Source organism: Leptonotus elevatus, chromosome 3 (genome assembly GCF_054856555.1).
Source record: "Leptonotus elevatus isolate MCC_2025b chromosome 3, RoL_Lele_1.0, whole genome shotgun sequence".
NCBI classification, from domain to species: domain Eukaryota; kingdom Metazoa; phylum Chordata; class Actinopteri; order Syngnathiformes; family Syngnathidae; genus Leptonotus; species Leptonotus elevatus.
This window is the reverse complement of record NC_141241.1, coordinates 23,660,759-23,681,244: the sequence shown is the minus strand read 5'-3', so window position 1 is coordinate 23,681,244 and position 20,486 is coordinate 23,660,759. Positions and strand designations below refer to the sequence as shown.

At 40.1% G+C, this 20,486-nt stretch overlaps 1 protein-coding gene across 1 annotated transcript; it reads right to left on the bottom strand.

The window, feature by feature from the left end:
• Window positions 1–56: 56 nt before the first annotated feature.
• LOC147177485 (homeobox protein aristaless-like 4) lies at window positions 57–18,525 on the bottom strand. Its single transcript, XM_086071754.1, has 4 exons — window positions 18,061–18,525; window positions 8,463–8,782; window positions 1,940–2,068; window positions 57–1,440 (listed from the first exon to the last, which is right to left on the bottom strand). Exons 1-4 carry the CDS (start codon window positions 18,407–18,409, stop codon window positions 1,120–1,122), a joined length of 1,119 nt encoding a protein of 372 aa, XP_085927880.1. The 5' UTR covers window positions 18,410–18,525; the 3' UTR covers window positions 57–1,119.
• Window positions 18,526–20,486: the final 1,961 nt, after the last annotated feature.

Here is a 20,486-nt window from a genome sequence, read left to right as displayed (position 1 = left end):
ACCCTGCCACAGTTTGGCTTGAGCCCCAGATGCTAGCTAGCTCCCAAAATGCTCGTTTACCTGCTAGCTAGCTAGCATCAGGGGCAAAAGCCAAATTGTGGCAGGGTTTTTCATTTCTAGAACTGGATTTCCCCCCTCTGACCAAGAAAATGTTAAGTGTACTTGTAAGTATACTGAAACATATACTAAAAGTTGACATACTATTACTCGCTGTAAAAGTAACGGGCTGAAATTATAGGTTAATGTGTGGCTGGATACTAGCCTTGCTACCTTTGTCACCAATTTGCTCGTTCGATCCCTGTCAATCCATCACTGGGCTTTTTGCTGTAAACTAAACTGTGGACATAAGTATACCACAAAGTTTACTTTTAAGTATATTTAAGTATACCTAATATACTATAAAGTATACTTGACAGTATGCTTAAGTATACTTATTAATATACTTTATAATATACTAAAGTGTACTAAAATGGGCCAATTTAGTCCGAACAGGTGTACTTAAAGTTTACTTTTAGTACAAGAAGTAGTACACTTATTTAAGCATACTCTATATTATGTACTTAAAGTATTTTGCTTTTTGGTAAGGGATCCTTCACTGCCATATTGAAACAGAGACTGTTTGGATGGAGGCCCCGCCAACACAACAAAGTTGTTCCTGCAACAGGATGGTTGTACAGATGATAATCTCTCAAATCCACACTTAAATCCATGCTGAAGGAAGCAGTTTTCAGATACTGCTATAAATGGAATTTGAAATTTAGCCTGTATGGATGCTTGACTTTAAAGCAAATCTAGCACACACACCCCAAAAAAAACGCAAAAAAATTAAATAGCAAGAATAAAAGAGCACCTTCCGGTATTTTAGCAAATAAGTGCATGAATTTGTTTGAAATTTTTAAAAAAGCATCTCCAATACTGCACTCTAACAACTCTGCAAATCCACAAGTACTCGTCCACTCTGGGGGCTTCAAGTCTTTCTGAACTGCTCCATCTTTTGCATTTGTCTGCAGCCTTCATAAAGGTAGTCATCGTTGCCTGTAGATTATCATTTGTGTGCCTTCACCCCACTCCGGGTTGGCTCGGGGCATCAGTTGGGAGCTAAATACAGGTATCCGCGCATCATGAGGCCCAAGATATGGCCGCGCTGTGCTCTTTGGCCTTCATGCGCAGGGAGGCGATGCTGGAGGACTTGCGGTCAGGGTCCATGTTGAGATCGTACGCGTTGAGCCCCGTGGCCATGCCGGGAGAGCCTCCAAACAGGCTGCCCATGTGAGCCTGGCCCATGTGACCTCCGGGGCTGGGAACACCCAGGAAGTCGGACACCCCGCTGGCCGAGTGGGGGTGAGGGGTCATGCAGGGGGTCACCGTGTCACAGGGCACCACGCAGCCTGGCACAGGTGATGCTGCGCTGCTGCTGCTAATCCAGGATGGGTTCTGAATCTGAAACAAAAGGACGGGAAATCAACAACTACATGGATTTGGTCCCAAAAGTCTGAAATGCAAATCAATTTGCGATTGCGATTGGTTAGCTACGATCCAATCATGAACCAGAAGTGTTGACATCATCCAAATGATGCGTTTTATCGGTTTAGACACGCACATTTGTCATGTCCAATCATCTATGGGTCCGAAGGGGTTAACTCATATTCCACAAATCAGAATGTCATGTTTAGACTACTGAGGTCACATGTAACATATTATTGTCAAGAAATGTTTAAGGTTGATTTCCCCTTTAAATAAATATAGAGTAACAGCAATAATTACGAAATAGTTATAATAAAGTAATAATAATTTCTAGGCATGCTGCTCGCAACCTCAAAATCAGGACCACTGTAACCACAGGAGCATCCGGAAAATTATTTTGGGTTTTACCGCACTCCTTTACTTTGTAACACTTCAATTATTCTGAACATAATACACACATCAAATAATGCACTACCTGTGCGTAACTCTCGGGACGCGTCAGCAGAGGCAGCTCGTAAGCTGTTGAGAAGTGTGTTCGAACCTGCTGCATCTGACCAAAACGTTCCCGCTTCCTCCATTTGGCCCGCCGGTTCTGGAACCACACCTGAACACAAGACGCATGTTCATTTCAGAGACCTTCATTTATAACGTTCCGTCTTTGGTTATCAGCATAACGCTCTCTGAAGATAAATCACTTTATACGGCAAGGGAAGTCGAGTTTCAAATAATAAATAAGTTCTATGCATCCCCGCATGTTACATTTGCGGAATTTGAAATTAGCAGCCAAATCCACCCGTTTATATCCATCTCAGGGGGCGGCCATTTTGCAACTGTTGACTGACAATGACATCACAGCTCCTCAGGACTGAGGTAACAACCAATGACGGCTCACCTGTTTTCTGAGTTTGGTCATGTGATGTTCACAAGCTAAGCCGTGGTTGGTTACCTGAGCCGTGAGCGACTGTGACGTCATTGTCAGTTGACAGCAAATGACAAAATGGCCGCCCCCTGAGATGGAGTTTGTTGCTTATCTCATATTCCACAAGTGCAAAATTCATCAGAATGTCGTGTTTGGACTAGTGAGACACATTGAACATATTTTTATTATTTTAAATATAAATATACTAGTTTGTTTGTTTTCGCTCCGTATTTTTAAAAATATCTTGTTTATCATCTAAAAACAGATTGTCAATGTTTTCAATAATGTATTGTCACGCTGCATTTTCATTCTTATTTTATTGTTATGAAATAATTAGACTTAAGTTGTGTTTAGATAAAGGTTGTCTCTGTTAAGTGTTATTGTATCTTATTTGTATCTTATTCTTATTTCAATAACTATTAGGCAGCAGGGAATCACATAAACTATTAGTTAGCCCTTCGCCCTCACCGTTTGGAGGTTTAGGGTTCAAATCTCATTTGAGGCCCTCCTGTGTGGAATTTGCATGTTCTCCCCGTGCTTCCGCCCACACTCCCAAAACATACGTTAGGTTCCCTGAAGACTCTAAATTGTGAGTGTGCACGTGACTGCTTGTTTGTCTATATGTTCCCTGCAACTGGCTGGCGACCTTTCCGTGCTCGGGTCTCTTGCCCAAAGTCAACTGGGAGAAACTTCAGCTCCCCCGCAATCTTCTTGAGGACAAGTGGCATTCAAAATGGATGACACTGGTTATTAATAAATATATAAAAAAAGCAGCGTGCCAGACAAGCACTTGTTGAATGAAAATATTTGAATAAAACATAATTAAAAATAAAGGTTGGAAAATGCTGGCAAAAAGGCTTTTCTAAACAGTCTTCACTTCTACAACAAAATGTAAACAGATCGCTCTCAGTTCACCTTTGCTTATTTGCAATGTGACAAGCGCTGAGTGCCTCATGTTTCCTGTAATCGTATTTGACGTTTGGGCTTAAAACTGCCGTGTAATGAAAGCATCAGTGTGCTGAGTGACATCACACTGGCTGAAGGCGTGACAGCGGTCCCAGCAGTGGATTGATTAGCGCACAAAGTGTCTGGCCCCATGTGAGCTTCTTGTGTTTCACCGATCCGCTCTTTGCATGGACACGGCGCTAAGATTAGAAGGCAATAATGGGAAAATTGAAACGTGAGATGGGATTGCGACATAGCTTTGTTTGCGTTTTCCTTTTTAATTTCCTGTAGCCTAAAGCTCCTGGCGTTCAGATACTGTCGCTGCATAAATTGCAGAAGTGCAGCAGATGTCTTCCTCTGTGCTTTCATACTCAGTCTGCAAAAGTAACAAGACTACAGTCATACACAAACTATTCCAGGATCCGTGTATACCTTTTTCCTCATGCGAGATGATTCATGCCCCCGCATAGAGCGTCCCAATCTGCTCAATTCTCCCAGTTCAATCTGTTGGTTATTATGACGAGAGAATGTATTTGCATGTTGCACACACTGTGTCGTGACAGTAATTGGTAAAGACCTTGACAGCTTAAGTAGCTGCTGGACTTTCAATGAGGCTTTATTTATGTTCCAGCCCGAGAGAGCGAGCGAGCAGAGAAATGCCAAACAGGCCCCAGCAGGAGAGCTGTACGGGCCCAGGAACACTTTGAAGTGTGAGAGCAGCTTGGAGGATTGATAACCCGCCTCCGCTGTCACTCATGTCAGCTGAAAAAAAATCTGAGGCTGAGCCTGGCTTCAGTTTTCCAACACCCTCAAAGCACCGTTAATATGACGGAAACACTTTGGACCAGTGTTGTGGTTCGTTAAATGGACTTTTGTGATGTTTTGCTCTCAAATCCCAGCATATACACCGACTTCTCACGACAATATGCAAATATATTATGAAACTCAGTCGTTCACATTCACAAAGACAGCTGAAATGTATATATTCCAGGGGTGTCAAAATGAGTGAGTTAATTTTTTAATATATATAAATTTAATAATAATGCATATGTTTGTGGAGACTGGGATCAAGTTGTATTTTACAATTTAAAAAATGTGTATAATTTCACAAGTTACTTCATGTTAGAGATTAGCAAGTAGAAAATGCACTGAGCTGTCACCAACATCTTACAAATGCAATTATGCCATCTAGTGGCAGAAAAATGACCAACACAAATCAATATCACACTCGTTTTTTACAGTACAGTAATTTTAATTAATTATGAATGATTATGAAATTTGTGTCAATGACTAAAAGATGCCGCCATATTTATATTAGTTTAAAAAAAATTACATTTGTATTTATATGTATTTATAGTATGAAAACTTAAAATAATAAAAATACTTTATTGTACATTTAGAATAGATATTAAATTTGTGATTAATCGTGAGTTAACTATTGAAGTCGTGCGATTAATTATGATTTTAAAAATGTAATCGCAAGACACCCCTAATCTAATCAAAATAAATTCTGAAGTCTACAAAACCATTTTGTCTGGCAATATATACACAAAAATGCAATCAAATTAATCGTGAGAAAGCTTCATCAGGCAACATAATGGCCCAAAACACAACAAAGAACGTCATCAGGGGAAAAAGTGGAAAGTCTTAGACTGGCCAAGTCAATCACCGGACCTTAACCCAATAGAGCATCCATTTTAGGAGACTGAATGGAGAAATCAACAGAAACAAAGAAGAACTGAAAGAGGCTGCGGAAACAAAAACAAAATCGAGTGACATCAAACAATAAAATATCCATTTTATTTTATAGAACAGAAAAGACACGACTTGTTCCTATGGATGCCATTTTTTTTCTGCTTTCTCAGCTCCCCAGACTGACAGGACACAGAATCTGAGGGACGCGATGTTGTTGGAACCCCCGACCTTTGACCCTTGGCCCTTCCATGTATCGGCACTACATATGACTCCAATCTGAACTCACTTTCGCCCTTTGAAAGCCGGAGACAGAAAAAGCAAACAACTTCAGACGAGATCCTCCTTCCTTCATTAAAAGTACTTAATGTTCGGGATTACAGGTCAGCCTCCTTCGAGGTGTATTTAACCCTTTTTTGTCAAAGAGGGCTTAACAATTTGTCTTTAAGCTTTAATGTTCAAACCGATGCCATAAATGTTCCCATTCATGAGCTGTGTGGTTTAGTTTTTTTTTTTTTGCATGCGCAGGTCCTGAATGGAGCACAGAGCGGCCTTCTCGCTCCTTTTATCTTTTTACCGTGAGTGTTTAAGAGGACCACTGGGAGAGCCGAAGGCTGTAAAAGCCGAAGCCATCTGAGGCGCTCGACTTTGTGACTGCGTGAGCCTCCGAGCGACCTTCGGAGGCTCGGGGCTGAGTTATAACCCTGCGGCTGCACACATTTCCTGTGTTTCACTGTTGCTGCTCGTCTCTTCCAAGATCGGTTGTGAGCTTACTCTTATCTCATGCCACGGGCACGCGGCCAATGTGTAGCAAAAATCGAATCGTTTTTTTTTTCCTTTTTTTTTGGTTCGCTAGAACAAAGCATTGTCTTTGCACAAGTCAGACATGGGCTGAAATATCAATGGCTACCTTGCTCCGGGCTTTTGTTTCACACCTCTACCCAGGAGACCACAGCGGGGACACATTCTTGTCTGAACAGGATGTTAATGAAACGAAAACAAAGAGAATCCAAAGGCTTAGGTTGTCTGCAGCACACACGCACCCACACAGATGTGTACATACGCTACATAAGAGTAGAAATGTGCTGGAATGCATTACAGCACCACCAGATTGTATGCAAAGTGGTCCAAGTGGTGACTGGATGTTTTATTCTGGGAGTTTTTTTGGGGGGGGGGGGGGGGGCAAACCTGGCGTTCAAGGAAAGGATGTTTACGAATGTGCCGCTGACCACCATCAAAACACAGCAAAGTTGAGCTCATCTGCTCATATGCCGATGATGAAAGTGCGTTCTCCAAAAACACAACATGTGAGGCCCAGGCAACCCAAACCGTCAGCCCCCGGGGCCCCCTGGCCTCCCCCAACTCCCACATTACCAGATAAATGTCTGGCGTTTTTCTGTGAGTGACGTTATCTGTGCAGGGCTGCAGATGTCGAAGGACCCACCAGTCGATGTTCTTACAAAGCCTGATCCCACCGTACGCATATTTTCCATGTTTCTATCAGAAAATTAAGGGTACCAAAATAACAGACTCCTTTTTGGTTATTTTTCCTACTGCATTTACCAACTTCCTCATCCTATATTTGTCTACTATACATTCCTGGTGAATTCCTGAAGTGAGTCACAAAGGGTTAAAAATGGGACTTTCTGTAGAAAAACCTGATAGAGAAAGCCAAAAATAAAGAATACTTATTTTAGACAATATTTAAATTTGTAATGCACAGTGTTGGCTCTGGTTCAGAGTATACCATAATATGTAGCAATTAACAAGTGGGACATTTCATTCCAAATGGAAGTCTTAATACGTGAACTATACCTTCCATTTTTGATTGGTCAACGGTGCATTGCACTATGGGAAGGTTACAAAACATCCATCCTAGCTCAACTAATTTAGGGTCAGAGATAAGGTATAAAAAAAACCTAACATTTACACTCACATCCTCATGCTCATCCAATGTTTTATTTAGATCAGGGATCACCAACTTTCATCAGTGCTGCTGGAGGGCCACATAGGATTTAATATTATCATTCCAAATCTGTGGAAAAAAAAAATGAAGCCTTCTCACTTTGTGTATGGAGCAGCATAAGGCGACGTGTAAGTGCAACTACGCCATGTCTGCCATCTATTAGTGAATGATGACATTACAATTTAAAACTATACAGTGGAACCCTGCTATTCACGGGCGATACGGAACGGTACAGTACACAGATTGTACCACACTGGAAATCTGTATAAATACCGTATAATTGACGTCCATTGAACAATGCATTGGGAGAAAAAAAAGTTACTTAAAAAAAATCTGTGGTTTTCTCTCTCACCCCCCAAAAAAATTTTTAAATTAAAAGAAATATTGTGGGCGGAGGGTCGGTGAATGGTGCAGAGTGATTATTTGAGGATCCACTATAGACTATAGTAGAGGAAATGTGTTGATAATTACCCCATTAAAAAAACAAAAGACAAATATCTATTTATATATATATATATACATACAGTATATTTGTACATATATTCCCCCCGAGGTTTGTCTTTAAAAATAGATAATAATAATAATCAAGGGGTCACTCAATGTGTGATTTGCTCATCCCTCATTTCATGTTTTTTGGAATGTGGGAGCGAACCAGGGCGAAAACACAAAACACAATAACATGCAATACCATTAGACTAATGTGCTGCCCCATTACCAAAATGTCATTTAAAAAAAAATATATACAAGATTTCGATGGAGAGGATGCAAATGACTGCATTACATAAAACTCCTCTTTTTCACTGAACTCATTGTCTGGTGGCACTGTGACATTCCAGTATCATGTTAAGCCATTTAAGCAGCTGATACAGCTAGCGCCATCCAACCGTTCCAACTTCAACACTTCAACGCTAGCGAAGCAGATCAAGGTCAAACTTCCTACACATTCATACATCCATTCACCAGCATATCCTGTTCATGGTCACAGGAAATTTGAAGCCAATCCCCATTGATGAAAAGCGGACTCACCCTGGAGTAATCGTCAAGCAGTCACCGAGTGATTGTGATTGAACCCCTGAGTGGGAATTGATTCCATACCAGCGATACAGAAGCCAGTGAAGCCAATCAATGTTTCAAATTGAGGATGTAAATCTTCTTTGGCTGTGCAACAAGAACACAATGCCAGAGAGTATTATTTATTTATTCATTTTAAATTTTATTTATTTTTAATTTATTTATTTTTACATGTATTTATTTATTAAGTAATTAATTAATACATTTATTTATTGTTTGCTGGCTTTTTATTTTATCTTTTTTTTTAAGCCAAAAGATTTATGATATGGCAGTAGGGTCTTCATTTTTTTAATCTGTGACTCTAAAATTAGTAGATCCTTGGTATTAAAAAAAAAAAAAGATGTGGTGCTTCTTTTTCAAATGTCATCTTCATCAGTATATATAATCACATGTCGTTGCTGTTACCTGCACACGCGCTTCTGTCAGGTCCGTCCGTAGTGCCAGCTGCTCACGGGCGTAAACATCTGGATAGTGCGTCTTCTGAAAGACCTTTTCCAGCTCCTCCAGCTGGTAGCTGGTGAAGGTGGTGCGATTGCGCCTCTTCTTGCCCTTGTTGCTCTCACTGCTATCACCCTTGTCATGGGGGCTGGCTAAATCCGCACCCGGTGGCCTATCAGACGTCGCGTTGACACTCTGATCCTTCACTGCCAGGTAGCTGCCGTCCATTGTTTGATGATCAGAGAGTGGAGTCAAGTCAGAGTCCGTCAGATTTGAACTGTCTTTACCTTGAAGACAGAAAGGAGATGAAGCATTTTTTTTTAAGTATTTGTGGATATACATGGAAGGAATATGGTGGCGGTTTCTGGCATGCGCATAATGTGAGGCTGCACAGGGCAGCATTGTTGAGGGTGGTGGCAACGTGCATCAAATTAAAGAGAAATTGTTATGTAAAAGGGGTTTCTATTTTGGAATGACATGACCTGTCATTCATTGGTGTTTGTATGGGGAATTTGCACCTCCTTGTGGCATGCCCCTCTGTAGAAAATTAATGGGGGACTGGAATGGGAAATGTAAGTTACACTTATTGTAAACATGGAATGGAAACATCAACTATTTCATTATTTTATGGGGGTGGAGGTTCCAACTTGACATTTTCGATAACCTTTCATGAAAGATTTATTTCGTATAGTGCTTTATGGCTCTTCTTTTAGTCACTTGCTAATCAGTTAGCCTCATACAAGATGCTTTCTTGATTGCTTCAGATGCTTTCTTTTCTTCACATTTTCTTGGTTTAAATGAACTAACATTATGTAAAAAGTAGGAGTATGTTAGGCTTCTTTTTTACCCCAAAAATATTTGAGACAAAATACATCTCTTGCAGTGTCAATCAAAATTGAACATTATTTTCGGTTGCCATATTAGCTTGTGCATTTGTAGCTAATGATACAGCCAGTGCTTTGCATTAGCTGCCAACAAAAACGTACATTTAAACACCAAAATAATTGTGTGAACGTGCTGAAACTCTAACTTTACCACCATTGGCACCATTTGTACATTTCCATTTTGCCTGTGAAGTACTTGAGATGTCACTTGGCAGCGTTGCATGACCCATAATCCAATTGCAGGATTACGACGGGGTGGAGCAAATGCATTTCTTGGCCTTGAGGTACAAAATGTGTTGGCTTGCGGTGTTAATGTGAGTGCTGATTATTTCTCGCGCCTGCATGCACGATACATGATAGATGGGATCCACTACTTGTTCTCTGATGCGCTGAGGTACAGACACCCTGTGGCTGTAGTTCAATATGATGACATAAAAGTGAATGTTTTAATTGCAAACAAAATGTACAGATTCAGAGACGGTGGATGCCTGCCATGCGGCGTCACCTGGACTGGCACGCTTCATTTGCAGAAATGTTATTTCTGGCTACAAGAAACTAAACACACACTTAAGTGGCATCGCAGCATGTGAATTTTCAAACCTCAGATCTGTGCTAATAAATCTTCATGACAATCTGTCTGCCAACTAGCGTCCATCAAAAATGATCCAATGTCTTACTCATTTTTGGATACGACCACCTAAAGTTGAGCGTGGGATAGCTGAAAGTGGGTTTGGAGCGTCTTGGTGCTCCATTGCCAACATACATGCAAAACCCACAAGGTGATCCGTTCAGGACTCTCTGTGTAACCATCCAGATGTGATTGCAATCATGTGGACTGTCAACTTTGGGTCGCACACACCCACTGACCCGTAACTAACAGGCATGCCAGGTCACTAAAATGTACGATGAAGTGACTGGGGTGATTGAATTCTTTATTTTTGTGCAACGTATTGCTGCAAAACAGTTTGTTTTGAAGTGATTCATTGCCTCGTGGGTTGCATCACATAACGTAGATGAGATGGCGAGCTGTTAAAAAGATAAATGGAACAGTTGAAATGGTGCGGAAGATGAACCCATCCAATCCATCTGTGGACCCTGCACAGGTCGCCAAACGATCACAACGACATCTCGACAAGCAAACATTCAATAATTTAGATGAACCGATGACTGTCAAAAGTGAATTTGATCACTCCAAGCACACTTTGGTGTTAAACGAGCTCGCCATGTAAGTCTTAGGTAAGCTCCGCAATCAGCATGGCTTGTCTCCGTCTTATCTCGCCGACCCTTTGCGTGAAAGATATTTGTCAGATGTGTAGCTTGTTCGCCGCCATGGAGGCAATGACTAACTCAGGAGCAAGTTTGCAACATTAGTGTTAATTTGATCAGACATTTAGTCCAGTTTCAATTACGCTTGTTAGTTTTCAATCATAGTTAGCCAACCTCATCCCGTTTTTATTTATTCGACTTTTGGTAGACTATAAATCTAGCATTTAAGTCTTTATTTTAATCCAAGAAAATGTTATTTTATTTGTTTAATTCAACAAGAGCGGTCAACGTTTTAGTCTAGTCTTAGTCAGGACAATCATTTTACCCCTGATGTTGAACAAAACTGTTTCATATAAAGTTTTCTCTCATCTTTTTGATGAAAAACAACACAATTACAGTATATCCACAAGTGGCTACTATGTCTCCAAACAGGGGCGTAGCCAGAAATTTTTCATTGGGGTGGCCAGGGTGAAACCATGATTTATATAGGGGCAGCCCTAAGTTCATACCTGAAATGTCTAAATAAGTATTTCTTAACCATGCAGCCATACCGTTTGCATGCCAACTTTGGGCTGTGAGCACCAACTAGTGGGCTGCATAAAATAATTTCAGAGCCTATGTTATGAATTCAATGCATTTGAGCTGTTACAATTGTCAATGAGTTGCTCAGTTACAATAAAGCTTTCTGCCACTTGGCGGCAATAAGGCAAATGTCATTTACTGACCTTTACTCAATAAGTAGAAAAGGAAACCGAACAGCGAAATTCTTGACTAAGTATTAAAAAAACCTGTGTTAATTTTACACACATTTATTTGTTCAAAACACTGAACATTAAAGATACAAATAAATAGATAACAAAAACAAGTGAATTATGTATTTTGATGGACTAACATAGCACACCCGCAGATGCAACACAGTTGTTTGTTGATTTTAAAAAAAAGAATGTTAAAGGTTTGTAATAATAAAATTACGTTTGTGTGAACTCCACATGTGTAAGCTCTAAAATGTTTTTGAAATTGTGTTTCTATCTGCTTCAGGAGTTTAGATATCAATTATTTAGAAGGCATTGACAATATTGTTGAATATCCAGGATCCGGGGGGCGTGGCCACACCAGGCCACCACGTGCGTCCGCCATTTTATGCTACGGACTTGTAAATTAGCCAGCATTAGTTAGCGGTTGCTTTAACATTATTGTTGGAACATTATCGCCATTGGATTAATGTTACCTTCTAACTATAATTTACTTTTTCTTCTTCTCCTTTTTTTTTTTTACCTTTAAGCGTGAATCCACCTCCTGTCTGTCCCGTGTGTTTGTGCATGTTGCACTCGCTAGCTGGATATTTGAAAGGTTGTGTGTCACTGTGTCACATGACAGTGCCACAGTGACAGATTAGCAGACAGGATTTGATTTAGTCCCAGTTATTGTTTATTAATGAGGGTTTTAGTCTCGTGTAGTCTAGTTTTCGGTGAAAAATGTGTGAATATTTAGTTGAGTTTTCATTAACGGAATTAACACTATGCAATGTGTTTAGCCATAAGTAGCCTGGGCAGCTTGTTGCTAGCTAGCTAGCTAGCTAGCTGCCTTGACAGTTAAATGTACATCACATCACGGGATGTGCGTAGGTGATGTTACTGCTTTGCGGCAATCTTAACATGGATGTGTCCAACCCAGTGAAACAGTTGTGTTTGAAGGGAGACACAATTTTTATACACTAAGAAAAGAACTAAGCAATGCTAATTTCTAAGCATGTAGCTTAAGTTTGCGTTGAATTAGTTAAAGTAATGTAGAATGTTCAACAATCACAAAATCAATCAAGTATTCAAGTTTGCTAGAGAATCCAAGGCAAGACTTTTCTCACTCCGCCGTCGTCTTCGTTTTCAATTTCCAGCATAAACGCTCCTTATAATATTTCTCTGACTGATACCCACAGTCCCCACAAAGTAAGACCTGTCAGGTTCATGAGTAATGACTACTAACTGATAAAAGTCAACTGCTCATGTTGCATTTTGGCAATGAAGGAGCTAATGTGCTTTCTTGAAAGGTTCTCCTTCCGTAACAGGAAAATAAGAAATGTCTTGCTGAGTTTCGCGACACATGGAAACTTTTATCATGTCTGCCAGTACAACCAGTCATCTCCTTTCACTAAATTATTACGAGGCGATCAGTTCATCCTCAGCCTCCACCTGCGCCTTTGCATGTAGTAACACATGACGAGTCCAACCAGTACGGCAGTAAAATAAGGATTTGACTTACAGCTGCACAAGCAAGAGCACATGTTCCAGTAGCTCTGAGCAGAGGATGTGAATATTTGGCCCTCACATCATCTTTTTTTTTTAACACCATTTACAATATACTATGACAACAATTCGAAGATGACATGCATTATCTAGTTGAAATATGCTTTCCAAACAATTGTCTTGGCTCTGAAAACAACATTTTCTCCTTCTTTTTTTTTCCAAGTTCATGCTGTGCCTCCTTTAAAGAAGCAGAGGTTGAGCCTTGAACCCACCGCCTCATATTTTCTTTTTTTTGGCGACCCGCCAGGCTTCCTGATCTGTCTCCTTCTGTTGGTCATTGTTATTTTTTATTGATGTGTGTGTATGCACTGTATATGGGCACTTTTTTTCATTATGTCAAAATGGAGCTGCAGAGCGCCCTGCCAAGGAAATCTGAATCCGATTTATTGGCCAAATTTGTAAAAAATATTTTAATAGCCACAAACCATCTGAGAAACAGAGGGAGAAACAACATGAAGCCTGACGGTTCGTTAAGTAGCGGCCTGAGTTTCTTAGATTAAAAAAAAAGGACATATGAGGAGGGAAATAGGGGGAAAAAAACAAGGCCCAATCCAAATAGTTTAGTTACCGTGCTGTGACTGCAGCGTGTACACAAATATGGACACACATTGAAACATAAATAACTGGACCTCACGTAATTTGCCTAACAACAAAAGACTGCATCAACTAAATACATCGTCGTGGCTAAAGTCCAGTCTTTTTATCATTATTATTATTTTCACTTCAAAAAAAGAATGAGATGATACCAGATTTGAAACTACCACGACAGTAAATCCGTGAGGAAAGCATGCATTTGTACGTCTTTTGTGGGATTGTTTTACGGTCTGAGAAGGAGGATAATGAGGGAACATAGAGCTTCTGTTGTTGTCCAAGACTTTGACGCGAGAAGTTGAATTGGGAGGACAACATACTGATATGCACACGGACTCACCAACAGGTCTCTCTCGCTACACTTCCTCTGATATTTGTGATGCAAAACATACTGGGCTAATGCCGCGCGCACTCCCCTTCATAAGAGGTGTAAATTTGCAGCCAGACAGCAAGCAAACATCAGCACAATGCTCATTTACACCCCCCCCCCCCCAACGTGAGAGACGTTCACTTTGAAATGCAGCTCTGCTGACTGCGCACAGATGATCTATCTCAGCAGGCTGTGTAACGTTTATAGACTGTGAAAAGAATCCATGACGTCCAAGACTGATAAATCACATCTCAAACACTTTTCCTTCTTCGCACACCCGCCCTCACCCTTGTCTCTCTTCCAAATGTTTCCTTCGCCCGCTCAAGTGAAGATGAACATCCTTCATCTTGTGTTTTTTGTGGTTTGATTGGGGAGAGAACATTCCATTTGAGAGGGGAGGTTACGAGAACAAAAAATAATATTCACAACCTAAATATACTTTGCTGTGCATCCAACATTTCACTTTCGGTGTCTTTTTTTATTTTATTTGTATTGCTCATTCACCCCCAAGCTCTAATTACATCATCTCTGGTCCCACTCTATTAATTTGAACAACCCGTTATTGAAAGTGCACATGCTTAACCAGTTTGTATGTATTTTTATTGTTATTATTGCAGGTGGAGGTTGAAGCATGCAGATGGATTGCTCCTATGAGAATTGCCTGAGGAATCATGAAATGTTGTGACGTGTTCAAGCAGACAATTTTCCATGAGCTACTGTTAAATGCACATTCATAAGTGTCACTGCACCGCAGCCTCCCTCCTTTGATACAGTGTAGAAAATGGCGCATCCCACAGCGACACACTCCACAACCTTGGCAACTTTAGATTCAGACTTTTTTTTTTTTTTAATTCACTGATGTTTTGGGATCATTTTAAACAAGGGATTCTTTGTACTGTATTTTAATAGTGAAATGTAATTTACGGTATTGGATGAATTTTTCCACAGTACTTTACTACACAGTTTTATTTTATTCTTTTGCACCTGGCCTATAAAATACTTTTTCATCATTTTGAAAAATGTGTACATCAATACTTATTCACCTATTCTTCTAGAGGAGTACTTCTGGAGGAAAAAAGAAAAAGAAAAAAAATCCTATAATTTTGTATGTATTTAATACAAAATTCTGGTGGCCCCTCACACTTAGCACACATGGTTAAAATGACATCTCCACTGACTCAAGTTGTTTTAAAAAAATCTTACATTCAATTTTCGACTTTGTTCAATAAGGCAGAATGTTTTGATGTCTGAAAGCTGGTCTAGTAACTTTTCACACGTAGCTTATTATTTCTATTTCTGAATGTTTTTATTGTAGAAGAAATTACACTAGGAAGACCTCAAACAACCTCGTATCCTATACTTGACTGTTAAAGTGAAAAAAACCAATAGAGGCATTTAAATTGGGTACAATATAACAGATGTCAGATTGTTTTTTGGTATTTTTCTAATGAATGCGATCTTCAGCTGTGAAGTGTCACTAAAGTGAGCAGAGGAAGTTCTGGACTGCTTCTTTCTCTGCTGCTCTCACTGGGCCATGCAAAAGCGGGCCTGAATGCAAATTGGCCTGCCAAAGCTGAAACTAAATGGTAAAACGATCCTGAGTCCTTGTCACCTCCACTCATGTCACGGACGTACCAAAGTGTGTCTCAGTTGTCTGGGCCGTGTGGCTGGTTCCCATTACCGTTGGCTCCGACCAATCAGATCGGACGGCCATTGCAGGACAGCAAAATAGACTGGCTGCACCAGCTTATAGATGGCGAAGGGGCCAAAATGAGGAAGCTTGATGTACTTGATCTCGAGCAGGGGTGTCCAAACCTTTTCCTCCAAGGGCCACATGTGTTGATACTTGTTTAATTGTTAATAATTAATCTGCATATTTAGAAATTCTCTACATTATATAAGATATTTTTTTTAAACAAATTTAATTTGTAATCATTTTTGCGGGCCTTTTAAAAATGGTTGTCAGGCCACAAATGACCCCCACGCCATAGTTTGGACACCACCGATAGAGCGCTGAGTAACCTATACAACATGTGGAGCTCTTTATATCAAATCACTGTAAACTCAAAAATTCTAAGTCATTAGATAGATTAGCCTGAACTCAAGTTTTAGAAAAAGTAGCCTACAACTTAATTCTTAATTATGTCAAATTGCTGTGACATGTTCTGCCTTTAAAAGTTGGATGAATAAATTTTGATTACATTGAGCTATATTAGTTTTTGAGTATGCATGTAAATTACAGCTCAATCATGTTTTGTCATAATAACTGCAAAATAATTCATATCAAATAATTTCATGCTAAAGTCTTGCTTCTAGTTTTTCAAATGTATGACAATTCTAACGAAAATATGGATGTAGTCAAAGTGGAGCCCAAGTGTTGCAAAGATCTGCGCGATGACATTACAGGCCCTCAAGTGGATTTTCTGTGGTGGGTGGGTGTGCGTGCGTGCGTGCGTGCGTGCGTGTGTGCGGGGGAAGCGGCCCTCGACCCCAAACAGATGAGACAGGAAGCAAAGGTCACACGCTGAGGGGAGATTCGGACACATCAAACGAACAAACGTGCTGTCTCTGGAGGATCACAAAGACTTCGAGGGGCTGCTTTAGAGGGAATCTTCCCGAGAGACTTTTCCAGGCATGACTTTGACCATTGTTTTTTTTTTTTTTTGCTGCGCATGCTAAAGCATGAGTGTAGCTTAAATTGTACAAAGGGTGTGATTTGGTCAGCGTGTGTGCCTGATCAGTTTTCCTCAGTCAAATGTGACGCTGGCAATGACAGGTAAAGTGGCGTTGGAAAACATAATTTACATGCATTTCAGCCAAACATGTCTCCGTTGAGCTTTCATCACATTGGCACAGTTTCCCCCCTTCCTTGAAGGGGGAAAAGTGAACATTTTACATATTGGTTTTATAGGTTTTCCAATTGTAAATTCTTTAAGGGTTAAGTTGAATAATTTCACCAGGGTTCGTTACTGCTTAATGAGGCCCTATAAATACAATAATGGATCAATAAAATAAAATAACACATGCATGTAAGAGGTTAAGGAGGCTAATCTAATTAAAATGGAATTTTAATTATCAAAGTTCATACTGTAATTGAAATGTTCTGATAAATGTGTGCCATCACATTATTCACCTGCACTGAAAATGGAAAATAATAACGTAATCATTTTATAGGCCTATAATAATATGGTAATAAATTAATTATTTCAACCTGAAATTCAATGTTACGTCGTCACTACACGTCTTCAAATAATACAATAATATAATCAACTTAATTTTCTTTCAGAATAAAAAGGCCTCGGTTAATGGAGCACTGGTCACGCGGATTTTTACAAATTAAGACATGCAAAGTATATTGTAGTTATGAAATAAAAACAGTACAATTTGATTCTTCTAATATTTTATACTTTTTTATATAAGCGTCAATCTATTGATGAATTTTGTCATCTGTCTGGTTGGGGGGGGTCTCATATTTAACAACAATAAAAAATAAAAAATACTTTTTACACATGCGAGTAAAGAGAGTCTCCATCCATGGGGACACATAAAAGGCACCATGACTCGATCTATGCAACTAAATTACATTTAAAAATAAATAGGGCTACAGTATATGTTAATTGATAACATTTATTTTTGCTCTTTTCTAGAATCTCTATGGCTTTGACCCTTTTTTAAATGAGCAACACATTTAAACACCTTCAATTAAATCATTATACGGATTGTGTCACCATCACTGTCACTTTTATAGGCGATTTGGTGTAACACGATTCGTCTCTTTTCTGTCGCTCCTCCTGTTCGTCCTCAAACGAGGGTCAAAGTTTTATTCACCCCCTCATCAGTGGCCCATTTTGGTGCAATTAAATCTAAGTGGGGCCAATAGGGCCGATAGCAACATCATCACCAAAGTATATAAAAACGCGATAATTCAATTGTGGGAAACCGGTTCAATACAGGCCTAATTGATTATCGCATTTAATGAGCACTAATTTGATGAAGGCAACGTGATCATTTGGAGGTAAAAAGATGCCGAGCCTGTCTTGATCACGCACAGCGATGTTTTGGAAGCTCCAAGATGCAAAAACAACTTTCGCGAATTTAGCGCTGCAACATCCTTCACCGCTGTGTTATTTCGAAGGGAGCCGAGGCCCACTCACCATAGCAGGGGATGATCTCCGCGCCACGTCCAGCCTCACCTTCCTCTGGAGGTGTTTTACAGGATGACGTGTGCGTGAAGCGGTGGAATTTGCTGAAAGCGGCGTGACCGGCTGCAGCCGAGACGGCGTCCAATGAGTGGCACTCTTGCTGGAACAGACTCCGCGGCTTGTCTCCGTACGCGTGACCTTTGTGGGCCTGCCCGAACGCGGTGGGGCTGTATTTGGTGTCAGTGTATGGGAAAGTCCTGAAGTGCTCCGTTTGCGGCTCCCGAGTTTGTGCTGCAGAAGGACTATACAATGCATCCATGGAGGTCATGTCGCAGTATGGACTGCAGGTCTCGGCGCTCATGCCTAAAAAAAAAAGGGTGAAAAACTCTCTCTCACTCTCTCTCTCTCTTTTTGGAAATGGAAGCTCGCGCACACATGCGCGCACACACTCTCACACACACTCCCCTCCTCTAAAGCTCACACACACTCACGCATGGGCCTTCAGCAGCTGGCTTTAGTTATAAAACTATTGAGAACTTTTCCAGGAACACTGTCGTTGAGCAAACACCCCACTTAGGTCTAGATGAGGATGACCTCCCGCCTCAGAATCGTACGCCAAGTGCCGGTTGACAAGGACGAGCGAGGGCCCTTATTAGTGCCAAACGATTGCGGGGGGTTGGTTGTCAAAAGGGCGTGACACGTGACATCCATTGAGCGGCGAGACAAACACATCTCGTGAGTGAAGGCGGGAGGAAGACGATTTCATGCTTCATCCGCAATGCTTCATTAAGGGCCACCGGCCCCTCGACACGGGGCCCCGCAAATGTCTGCGCCACGAGGATTCAATAACTTCATTCATTATCATTTGCATTCAAGAGCAGGAGATTTATTTCGGTACTATTGAGGCGTCATTTTAACCCTCGAAGGGTCAGTTGGGTCCACTTAAAAAATAGGCTTACTATTATTTACACGTTCCCATTCAACGCTATACAAAATATATTTTCCTGTAGGCCTACACTTCTATAATGTCATATTGTAATTGGCCAAAAATATTAGAAACAGGTCTCACTATGTTGTACTGCAAAAGACAACCACTATCGTGAACATATTGCTAATTTTTCATATGCATCTCTATGGACAACAAAACTGAGCAGTATTGTCTTGTAAAGGCACAATTTGGAGACCGCTGTACATTAGATGATGCAGTGTGCATATGGTGTGAGCTATTAATGATTTCATAAAATGATGAAAGGAACATGTCGTATTAATCAATTATTAATTGCAGCATACTTATATATAAGCGATATTCATAAAAAAATCTGTACACTAGGGGTGTGCCAAAAAATAGATTTTCATAAGAATTGCGATTCTCATTTACTACGATTCAGAATCTATTTAAAATGTCCCAAAATCGATTTTATTGAAATTATTTTTTACTGTCTTGCCTTTGTCTGTGTGTGCCTTTATTGGGAGCGCTGTTCATGTTGTACCCGGTTTGGCCACTGATGGACAGTGTGGTTCCACACAGTCTAATACGCTGTTAAGTTGTAGCCACATTAAAGAGAAGAAGGAAAAAGTCACGATCAAGTTATTCCAATAAAAGTTTGTTTTTTTCAGTGTGGAGCCATTCTTTTGAGTGATAAAAGTGCCACGAGTAGCGCGCTAATTAGCATTAGCGAGTCAGACTGGAGTAGATCATTACAATTCCTTGCACATCTGTAGATTGAAGCAAAAATCATTGTCAAACAAATCAATGGCAATCAAAAATCGTTCTTAATCGAAAATCGATTCTGAATCGAATCGCGGGCCCAAAAATCGGAATCGAACCGTGAGACATTTAAAGGTTCCCACCCCTACTGTATGTCACACGCACATTCAAAAATTGATTGATTATAAGCAATCATTGTTAAGCTATCCATTGATTTAATGCAGTTTTGTTTTCTGTCATGAATTGGCAAAGGGCAAAACAAAGAAGAAGAAGAAGAAGAAGAAAAAAAAAGACAACTACACTGCATGGTCAACAGCAAATTTTTCGTGGCTTGTGTCCCTAAAAGTATTTTTGACGCAGATTTAAAAAATGCCCCCCCCACCAGCACATCTGTTTTCTGAGATATTTTTATTTCTTGTTTTTTAGTTTGCTGCTTTTAACCTGTATTGTGACGTTTTTGGGGGAAATCTCACCTGTTGCTGAAAATGACGCTTCTTTCAGAAATATTATTAATATATTAGATATTTTATTATTATTAGAATACTCTGAAAGCCTGATGTACTAAAAACACAGGCAGATTCAGAATCAGTGCAAAAAACTTCTAGTAAAATTTGCTTGCATCTCTTACAAAATTTAGCAAAACATTTTTGACCAGTGTTAATTTTAGACATATGCCCCCCATTTGAGAAATTGAGGGTTCAAACCTTAGCTTGCCATACATGGCCCTCAA